The 11,244-nt window shown below is 44.8% G+C and overlaps 1 protein-coding gene across 1 annotated transcript; it reads left to right on the top strand.

Annotated features, from left to right (window-relative positions):
- Nucleotides 1–9,514: 9,514 nt before the first annotated feature.
- LOC106575496 (ladderlectin-like) lies at nucleotides 9,515–10,519 on the top strand. The gene has a single exon (XM_014152011.2). It carries the CDS (start codon nucleotides 9,550–9,552, stop codon nucleotides 10,102–10,104), a length of 555 nt encoding a protein of 184 aa, XP_014007486.1. The 5' UTR covers nucleotides 9,515–9,549; the 3' UTR covers nucleotides 10,105–10,519.
- The last annotated feature ends 725 nt before the right edge of the window (nucleotides 10,520–11,244 follow it).

Genomic DNA, 11,244 nt, shown 5'->3' with positions numbered 1-11,244 from the left:
GAACATTCGAGACGTGTAGTCCACTTGTCATTCCAATCTCCTTTGCATTAGCGTAGCCTCTTCTGTAGCTTGTCAACTATGTGTCTGTCTATCCCTGTTCTCTCCCCTCTGCACAGGCCATACAAACGCTTCACACCGCGTGGCCGCTGCCACTCTAACCTGGTGGTCCCAGCGCGCATGACCCACGTGGAGTTCCAGGTCTCCGGCAGCCTCTGGAACTGCCGGTCTGCGGTCAACAAGGCTGAGTTCACTCAGCCTATGCTACCCTCCAGTCCCTAGACTTCCTGGCACTGACGGAAACATGGATTACCACAGATAACAATGCTACTCCTACTGCTCTCTCCTCGTCTGCCCACGTGTTCTCGCATACCCCTAGAGCATCGAGACAGCGGGGTGGTGGCACTGGAATCCTCATCTCTCCAAGTGGACATTCTCTCTTTCTCCCCTGACCCATCTGTCTATCTCCTCATTTGAATTCCTTGCTGTCACAGTTACCAGCCCTTTCAAGCTTAACATCCTTATCATTTATCGCCCTGCAGGTTCCCTTGGAGAGTTCATCAATGAGCTTGACGCCTTGATAAGTTCCTTTCCTGAGGATGGCTCACCTCTCACAGTTCTGGGTGACTTTAACCTCCCCATGTCTACCTTTGACTCATTCCTCTCTGCCTCCTTCTTTCCACTCCTCTCCTCTTTTGACCTCACCCTCTCACCTTCCCCCCTACTCACAAGGCAGGCAATACGCTTGACCTCATCTTTACTAGATGCTGTTCTTCCACTAATCTCATTGCAACTCCCCTCCAAGTCTCCGACCACTACCTTGTATCCTTTTCCCTCTCGCTCTCATCCAACACTTCTCACTCTGCCCCTACTCGGATGGTATTGCGCCGTCCCAACCATCGCTCTCTCTCTCCCGCTACTCTCTCCTCTTCCATCCTATCATCTCTTCCCTCTGCTCAAACCTTCTCCAACCTATCTCCTGATTCTGCCTCCTCAACCCTCCTCTCCTCCCTTTCTGCATCCTTTGATTTTCTCTGTCCCCTATCCTCCAGGCCGGCTCGGTCCTCCCCTCCTGCTCCGTGGCTCGACGACTCACTGCGAGCTCACAGAACAGGGCTCCGGGCAGCCGAGCGGAAATGGAGGAAAACTCGCCTCCCTGCGGACCTGGCATCCTTTCACTCCCTCCTCTCTACATTTTCCTCTTCTGTCTCTGCTGTTAAAGCCACTTTCTACCACTCTAAATTCCAAGCATCTGCCTCTAACCCTAGGAAGCTCTTTGCTACCTTCTCCTCCCTCCTGAATCCTCCTCCCCCTCCCCCCTCCTCCCTCTCTGCGGATGACTTCGTCAACCATTTTGAAAAGAAGGTTGACGACATCCGATCCTCGTTTGCTAAGTCAAACGACACTGCTGGTCCTGCTCACACTGCCCTACCCTGTGCTTTGACCTCTCTCCCCTCTCTCTCCAAATGAAATCTTGCGTCTTGTGATGGCCGGCCGCCCAACAACCTGCCCACTTGACCCTATCCCCTCCTCTCTTCTCCAGACCATTTCCGGAGACCTTCTCCCCTACCTCACCTCGCTCATCAACTCATCCTTGACCGCTGGCTACGTCCCTTCCGTCTTCAAGAGAGCGAGAGTTGCACCCCTTCTGAAAAAACCTACACTCGATCCCTCCGATGTCAACAACTACAGACCTGTATCCCTTCTTTCTTTTCTCTCCAAAACTCTTGAACGTGCCGTCCTTGGCCAGCTCTCCTGCTATCTCTCTCAGAATGACCTTCTTGATCCTAATCAGTCAGGTTTCAAGACTGGGCATTCAACTGAGACTGCTCTTCTCTGTGTCACGGAGGCTCTCCGCAATGCTAAAGCTAACTCTCTCTCCTCTGCTCTCATCCTTCTAGACCTATCTGCTGCCTTTGATACTGTGAACCATCAGATCCTCCTCTCCACCCTCTCCGAGCTGGGCATCTCCGGCGCGGCCCACGCTTGGATTGCGTCCTACCTGACAGGTCGCTCCTACCAGGTGGCGTGGTGAGAATCTATCTCCGCACCACGTGCTTTCACCACTGGTGTCCCCCAGGGCTCTGTTCTAGGCCCTCTCCTATTCTCACTATACACCAAGTCACTTGGCTCTGTCATATACTCACATGGTCTCTCCTATCATTGCTATGCAGATGACACACAATTAATCTTCTCCTTTCCCCCTTCTGATAACCAGGTGGCGAATCGCATCTCTGCATGTCTGGCAGACATATCAGTGTGGATGACGGATCACCACCTCAAGCTGAACCTCGGCAAGACGGAGCTGCTCTTCCTCCCGGGGAAGGACTGCCCGTTCCATGATCTCGCCATCACGGTTGACAACTCCCTTGTGTCCTCCTCCCAGAGTGCTAAGTACCTTGGCGTGACCCTGGACAACACCCTGTCGTTCTCCACTAACATCAAGGCGGTGACCCGATCCTGTAGGTTCATGCTCTACAACATTCGCAGAGTACGACCCTGCCTCACACAGGAAGCGGCGCAGGTCCTAATCCAGGCACTTGTCATCTCCCGTCTGGATTACTGCAACTCGCTGTTGGCTGGGCTCCCTGCCTGTGCCATTAAACCCCTACAACTCATCCAGAACGCCGCAGCCCGTCTGGTGTTCAACCTTCCCAAGTTCTCTCACGTCACCCTGCTCCTCCGCTCTCTCCACTGGCTTCCAGTTGAAGCTCGCATCCACTACAAGACCATGGTGCTTGCCTACGGAGCTGTGAGGGGAACTGCACCTCCGTACCTTCAGGCTCTGATCAGGCCCTACACCCAAACAAGGGCACTGCATTCATCCACCTCTGGCCTGCTCGCCTCCCTACCTCTGAGGAAGCACAGTTCCCGCTCAACCCAGTCAAAACTGTTCGCTGCTCTGGCACCCCAATGGTGGAACAAGCTCCTCACAACGCCAGGACAGCGGAGTCAATCACCACCTTCCGGAGACACCTGAAACCCCACCTCTTTAAGGAATACCTGGGATAGGATAAAGTAATCCTTCTAACCCCCCCCCTTAAAATATTTAGATGTACTATTGTAAAGTGGTTGTTCCACTGGATATCATAAGGTGAATGCACCAATTTGTAAGTCGCTCTGGATAAGAGCGTCTGCTAAATGCCTTAAATGTAAAATGTAAATGGTCTGATGAAACAAAAATAGAAGTCTTTGGCCATAATGACCATCGTTATGTTTGGAGGAAAAGGGGAGGCTTGCAAGCCGAAGAACACCATCCCAACCGTGAAGCCCGGGGTGGCAGCATCATGTTGTAGGGGTGCTTGCTGCAGGAGAGACTGGTGCACTTCACAAAATAGATGGCTTCATGAGGAAGAAAATTATGTGGATATATTGAAGCAACATCGCAACACATCAGTCAGGAAGTTAAAGCTTGTTTGCAAATGGGTCTTCCAAATGGACAATGACCCCAAGTATACTTCCAAAGTTGTGTCAAAATGGCTTAAGGGCAACAAAGTCAAGGTATTGGAGTGGCCATCACAAAGCCCTGACGTCAATCCCATAGACAATTTGTGGGCAGAACTGAAAAACCGTGTGCCCAGGCCGGCGGAGATACAATCTTCGGCAAAATCATTCGCAAGGAGATTCCTGCAAAATATTATTTGAAGATAAAATATTATTTGAAGATAAATATTATTTGAAGATAAAATATTATTTGAAGAAAAATATTATTTGAAGATAAATATTATTTGAAGATAATAAACATATAAACATATTCAAAGATGACAAAAAATGTAATGTGATACAATTTTGTATCACTTATTTTCAATTTAAATCCGTATAATAAAATGATAGCAATTCCAAGGCTAAACATACAGTCTTGGAACTGTACGTTGACAATGGTTAAGGTAAAATTCAATTACAGTTAATAAAATAATATAGAAAATATTTACACAAGAAGCAACCTATTATCACACAGTCAGACTCTCATTTCATTTAGTAAGTTGACCAATCTGCCGTTCTCACTGTTAAACATCACAGTGTTCAATACAACGGCTCTTTAATTCAAAGGAAAAAAATTACTATAAATAGACATCCTAAAGAATACATTTCAATACATTTCTTTAAAAAACAAAACAATAAAATAATATACTGTATTTTGGATATTTCATTTAGTGATTACCTGACTCAGTTACACCAGCTCTGTCAGGAGGAATGGGCCAAAATTCACCTAACTTATTGTGGGAAGCTTGTGGAAGGCTACCCGAAACGTATGACCCAAGTTAAACAATTTAAAGGGAATGCTACCAAATACTAATTGAGTGTATGTAAACTTCTGACCCACTGGGAATGTGATGAAAGAAATAAAAGCTGAAATAAATCAAATCAAATCAAATGTATTTATATAGCCCTTCTTACATCAGCTGATATCTCAAAGTGCTGTACAGAAACCCAGCCTAAAACCCCAAACAGCAAGCAATGCAGGTGTAGAAGCACGGTGGCTAGGAAAAACTCCCTAGAAAGGCCAAAACCTAGGAATAAACCTAGAGAAGAACCAGGCTATGAGGGGTGGCCAGTCCTCTTCTGGCTGTGCCGGGTGGAGATTATAACAGCACATGGCCAAGATGTTCAAATGTTCATAAATGACCAGCATGGTCAAATAATAATAATCATAGTAGTTGTCGAGGGTGCAACAAGTCAGTAACACAAGAGTAAGTGTCAGTTGGCTTTTTCATAGCCGATCTTTGAGAGTATCTCTACCGCTCCTGCTGTCTCTAGAGACTTGAAAACAGCAGGTCTGGGACAGGTAGCACGTCCGGTGAACAGGTCAGGGTTCCAAAGCTGTAGGCAGAACAGTTGGAACTGGAGCAGCAGCAATGCCAGGTGAACTGGGGACAGCAAGGAGTCATCAAGCTAGGTGGTCCTGAGGCATGGTCCTAGGGCTCAGGTCCTCCGAGAGAAAGAAAGAAAGAGAGAATTAGAGAGAGCATATTTAAATTCACACAGGACACCGGAAAAAACAAGAGAATTACTCCAGATGTGACAGACTGACCCTAGCCCCCCGACACATAAACTACTGCAGCATAAATACTGGAGGCTGAGACAGGAGGGGTCAAGAGACACTGTGGCCCTATCCGATGAAACTCCCGGACAGGGCCAAACAGGTAGGATATAACCCCACCCAGTTTGCCAAAGCACAGCCCCCACATCACTGGAGGGATATCTCCAACCACCAACATACCATCCCGGGACAAGGCCGAGTATAGCCCACAAAGATCTCTGCCACGGCACAACCCAAGGGGGGTGCCAACCCAGACAGGAAGACCACATCTGTGACTCAACCTACTCAAGTGACGCACCCTTCCCAGGGACGGCATGGAAGAACACCAGTAAGCCAGTGACTCAGCCCCTGTAATAGGGGTAGAGGCAGAGAATCCCAGTGGAAAGAGGGGAACCGGCCAGGCAGAGACAGCAAGGGCAGTTCGTTGCTCCAGCCTTTCCATTCACCTTCACACCCCTGGGCCAGACTACACTTAATCATAGGTCCTACTGAAGAGATATGTCTTCAGTAAAGAATTAAAGGTTGAGACTGAGTCTGCGTCGCTGACATGGGTAGGCAGACAATTCCATAAAAATGGAGCTCTATAGGAGAAAGCCCTGCCTCCAGCTGTTTGCTTAGAAATTCTAGGAACAATTAGAAGGCCCGCGTTTGTGACCGTAGCGTACGTGTAGGTATGTACGGCAGGACCAAATCGGAAAGATAGGTAGGAGCAAGCCCATGTAATGCTTTGTAGGTTAGCAGTAGAACCTTGAAATCAGCCCTTGCCTTAATTGGAAGCCAGTGTAGGGAGGCTAGCACTGGAGTAATATGATCAATTTTTTGGTTCTAGTCAGGATTCTAGCAGCCGTATTTAGCACTAACTGAAGTTTATTTAGTGCTTTATCCGGGTAGCCAGAAAGTAGAGCATTGCAGTAGTCCAACCTAGAAGTAACAAAGGTATGGATTAATTTTTCTGCGTCATTTTTGGACAGAAAGTTTCTGATTTTTGCAATGTTACGTAGATGGAATAAAGCTGTCCTTGAAACAGTCTTGATATGTTCTTCAAAAGGGAGATCAGGGTCCAGAGTAACGCCGAGGTCCTTCACAGTTTTATTTGAGACAACTTTACAACCATCCAGATTAATTGTCAGATTCAGCAGAAGATATCTTTGTTTCTTGGGACCTAGAACAAGCATCTCTGTTTTGTCCAAGTTTAAAAGTAGAACGTTTGCAGCCATCCACTTCCTTATGTCTGAGACACAGGCTTCTAGCGAGGGGAATTTTGGGGCTTCACCATGTTTCATTGAAATGTACAGCTGTGTGTCATCCGCATAGCAGTGAAATTTAACATTTTGTTTTCGAATGACATCCCCAAGAGGTAAAATATATAGTGAAAACAATAATGGTCCTAAAACGGAACCTTGAGGAACACCAAAATTTACAGTTGATTTGTCAGAGGACAAACCATTCACAGAGACAAACTGATATCTTTCCGACAGATAAGATCTAAACCAGGCCAGAACTTGTCCATGTAGACCAATTTGGGTTTCCAATCTCTCCAAAAGAATGTGGTGATCGATGGTATCAAAAGCAGCGCTAAGATCTAGGAGCACGAGGACAGATGCAGAGCCTCGGTCTGACGTCATTAAAATGTCATTTACCACCTTCACAAGTGCAGTCTCAGTGCTATGATGGGGTCTAAAACCAGACTGAAGCGTTTCGTATACATTGTTTGTCTTCAGGAAGGCAGTGAGTTGCTGCGCAACAGCTTTTTCTAAAATGTTTGAGAGGAATGGAAGATTCGATCCAGGCCGATAGTTTTTTATAATTTCTGGGTCAAGATTTGGCTTTTTCAAGAGAGGCTCTATTACTGCCACTTTTAGTGAGTTTGGTACACATCCGGTGGATAGAGAGCCGTTTATTATGTTCAACATAGGAGGGCCAAGCACAGAAAGCAGCTCTTTCAGTAGTTTAGTTGGAATAGGGTCCAGTATGCAGCTTGAGGGTTTAGAGGCCATGATTATTTTCATCATTGTGTCAAGAGATATAGTACTAAAACACTTTAGTGTCTCCCTTGATCCTAGGTCCTGGCAGAGTTGTGCAGACTCAGGACAACGGAGATTTGGAGGAATACGCAGATTTAAAGAGGAGTCTGTAATTTGCTTTCTAATGATCATGATCTTTTCCTCAAAGAAGTTCATGAATTTATTACTGCTGAAGTGAAAGCCATCCTCTCTTGGGGAATGCTGCTTTTTAGTTAGCTTTGCGACAGTATCAAAAAGAAATTTCGGATTGTTCTTATTTTCCTCAATTAAGTTGGAAAAATAGGATGATCGAGCAGCAGTGAGGGCTCTTCGATACTGCACGGTACTGTCTTTCCAAGCTAGTCGGAAGACTTCCAGTTTGGTGTGGCGCCATTTCCGTTCCAATTTTCTGGAAGCTTGCTTCAGAGCTCGTGTATTTTCTGTATACCAGGGAGCTAGTTTCTTATGACAGATGTTTTTAGTTTTTAGGGGTGCAACTGCATCTAGGGTATTGCGCAAGGTTAAATTGAGTTCCTCGGTTAGGTGGTTAACTGATTTTTGTCCTCTGACGTCCTTGGGCAGGCAGAAGGAGTCTGGAAGGGCATCAAGGAATCTTTGGGTTGTCTGAGAATGTATAGCACAACTTTTAATGCTTCTTTGTTGGGGTTTGAGCAGATTATTTGTTGCGATTGCAAACGTAATAAAATGGTGGTCCGATAGTCCAGGATTATGAGGAAAAACATTAAGATCCACAACATTTATTCCATGGGACAAAACTAAGTCCAGAGTATGACTGTGGCAGTGAGTAGGTCCAGAGACATGTTGGACAAAACCCACTGAGTCGATGATGGCTCCGAAAGCCTTTTGGAGTGGGTCTGTGGACTTTTCCATGTGAATATTAAAGTCACCAAAAATTTGAATATTATCTGCGATGACTACAAGATCCGATAGGAATTCAGGGAACTCAGTGAGGAACACTGCATATGGCCCAGGAGGCCTGTAAACAGTAGCTATTAAAAGTGAGTGAGTAGGCTGCATAGATTTCATGACTAGAAGCTCAAAAGACGAAAACGTTGTTTTTTGTTTTTTGTAAATTGACATTTGCTATCGTTTATGTTAGCAACACCTCCGCCTTTGCCGGATGCATGGGGATATGGTCACTAGTGTAACCAGGAGGTGAGGCCTCATTTAACACAGTAAATTCATCCGGCTTAAGCCATGTTTCAGTCAGGCCAATCACATCAAGATTATGATCAGTGATTAGTTCATTGACTATAACTGTCTTTGAAGTGAGGAATCTAACATTAAGTAGTCCTATTTTGAAATGTGAGGTATCACAATCTCTTTCAGTAATGGCAGGGATGGAGGAGGTCTTTATACTAGTGAGATTGCTAAGGCGAACACCGCCATGTTTAATTTTGCCCAACCTAGGTCGGGGCACAGACACGGTCTCAATGGGGATAGCTGAGCTGACTACACTGACTGTGCTGGTGGCAGACTCCACTAAGCTGGCAGGCTGGCTAACAGCCTGCTGCCTGGCTTGCACCCTATTTCATTGTGGAGCTAGAGGAGTTAGAGCCCTGTCTATGTTCGTCTAGAGCCCTGTCTATGCCCTTTCTAAATCATTCTCTCTACTATTATTCTGACATTTCACATTCTTAAAATAAAGTGGTGATCCTAGCTGACCTAAGACAGGGCATTTTTACTAGGATTAAATGTCAGGAATTGTTAAAAACTTAGTTTAAATTTATTTGGCTAAGGTGTATGTAGTAAACTTCCAACTTCTACTGCTAATCTTTCACATTTGAATTCTTTCTTGGGGGCCCGGCCGGGTTTAAATGCTTTTTTCAGTTTCATTCATTTGTATTTATACATCTGTATTTATTAATTGTAGTTTTTGCTGCTTAAAGGTTTTTGTTGTTGCTTAGACAACCTTATTTTCATGTTGATTCTTCGTATTCGGTGGGAGGAGCTGCACCTCAATATTAGGAAGTTGTTCTTAATGTTTAGTACACACCAGAAACTGTTGAGCGTGAAAACCCAGCAGCGTTGCAGTTCTTGACACGAACAGGTGCATCTGGCACCTATCATACCCCGTTCAAAGGCACTTAAATCTATTATCTTCACCCTCTGAATGACACACACACAATCCATCTGTCAGTTGTCTCAAGGCTCCAAAATAATTTTTTAACCTGTCTCCTCCCATTTATATACACTGATTAAAGTGGATTCACCTGGTCAGTCTAGGTCATGGAAAGAGCAGGTGACCTTAATGTTTTGTACACTCAGTGTATATTTGCCACAAGGATTAGGATACATTTCCCAATAGGATGTGGAATTAGTGTCAACATGTTTTTTTGGTACATTGGAATCAGTGTAAATATATGTTTTTGTACTTCGTCCTTGTGGCTTGGTGACCTGCACGTATAAAAGTGTTCCTCTATCTCAAGCTGAACAGAACCTACAGACTACCACCTGTGATTCCTTCTCTAACAGGAAAAGATTACCATGGAGAAGTTGGCCATCCTTCTGCTTCTGAGTGCTGCCATTGCACTGGGCGACACAAACCAGCTCCTTGGTTTAGAACCCTTACTGAAGACTGAGGTGGAACAGACTCCTCCTGTTGAGGCTCAGGTTGCAGCAGTGCAGGAGGGGACAAAGGAAAGTTCATGTCCCTCAGACTGGCACACATATGGATCACGCTGTTTCAAGTTTGTCAGCATTCCACAGTCATGGGCAGATTCCGAGCAAAACTGTTTGGCACTTGGTGGAAACCTAGCATCCGTGCATAACCTTTTAGAGTACCAGTTCATGCAAGCACTGACAAAGGACACCAATGGCCACCTACCTGACACCTGGGTTGGAGGTTTTGATGCAGTCAAGGAGGGCTTATGGATGTGGTCAGATGGGTCCAGATTTGACTACACTCACTGGAACACTGGTGAGCCCAATAACGCTGGAGAAGGAGAGGACTGTCTGCAGATGAACGCTGCAAGTGAGAAGCTCTGGTTTGATGTGCCCTGTGAGTGGAAGTTTGTATCTATCTGTTCCAGAAGAATGTAGGCTAGGAAATGACCCAGCCACTTCAACTCCCACCTCCAGGGGTCAACAGTCTACACTTCAATACTCAAACCAAGATCTGTCACTCACTGCAGCTCACCAACATGACAAATAAAACATGTATTCACAAAAAAAGCTTTCCACCTATCTATTGATTAGCCAACGAGCCATATCTAACAGTTAGAAATAATGACAGAGGAATTTACAAGAGACAGCAAACAGCAAACATGTAGCTACTGAAAAAACTGCCTTTGAAGTTCAGTGCAGACTTTTATACTAAGTCATGATCTGCTGTTAGCTAGCTACTGTTTAGGTAGGCTAACCTTTCAGGTTAACTAACATTAGGTAAACTTGTGATGAAACTGTGTGATGTTGATGATCCTGCTTTTCAAATTAAAGATAAATTACATACTCTGAACAGATTGTTTTCTTCATTTGCTATTGCTTAACAAGTTGTCATGGCATCAGTTAGTCAATGGTAAGTTGTTTTTAAACTAGAATAAAGACAATCTCTAAATGACATGAACCTGCATCACTAAAAATAATACATGATACATGATAAAACCTTATCATGCTGTTAATTATGAATGAGTAACTCTCTTCCTAACAGACCATTTGTTTCTGAATGGTTTAGATGCAGGAAATTAAAGTTATATCACTATTAACTAACATGAATTATCAGCTTTTTCAAATAATGTATTAATGCATTTATGGCTTAGTAAACACACACAATGAATAAATACTTAGTAGATATTAAATGAATGATTTATTTATTCAGGTTAACTAATGTAACCTTATTGTAAAGTGTTACCATTCCCTGTCTTTCATATCTGAGGCTAAATCCATGAGGCTAAGAAATGTGACAGGGAATGTGTCCACAGAGAGAGAGAGAGAGGGAGAGAGAGAGGGAGAGAGAGAGTGCTATTCTATTTCTCCCCTGAATGAAGGACTGAAGAAGCTCTGAGATTAAAAGGCAGAAAAGAATGAAAAGGCGGAGTCACAGGGACGGAGAGTCCCTCACACAACAACGTGACAGCCAGTAGGGCTTTAGGAGGAGGGAGATATGAGGAGGAAGCTGCTTCTATTGGGCAATTGTCGGAGGAAATTCATTTGTGACACCAGCTTATATTAAAATTATACTTC

The sequence above is a fragment of the Salmo salar genome, unplaced genomic scaffold, assembly GCF_905237065.1.
Source record: "Salmo salar unplaced genomic scaffold, Ssal_v3.1, whole genome shotgun sequence".
NCBI lineage: Eukaryota > Metazoa > Chordata > Actinopteri > Salmoniformes > Salmonidae > Salmo > Salmo salar.
This window is presented reverse-complemented; position numbering and strand designations above follow the sequence as displayed.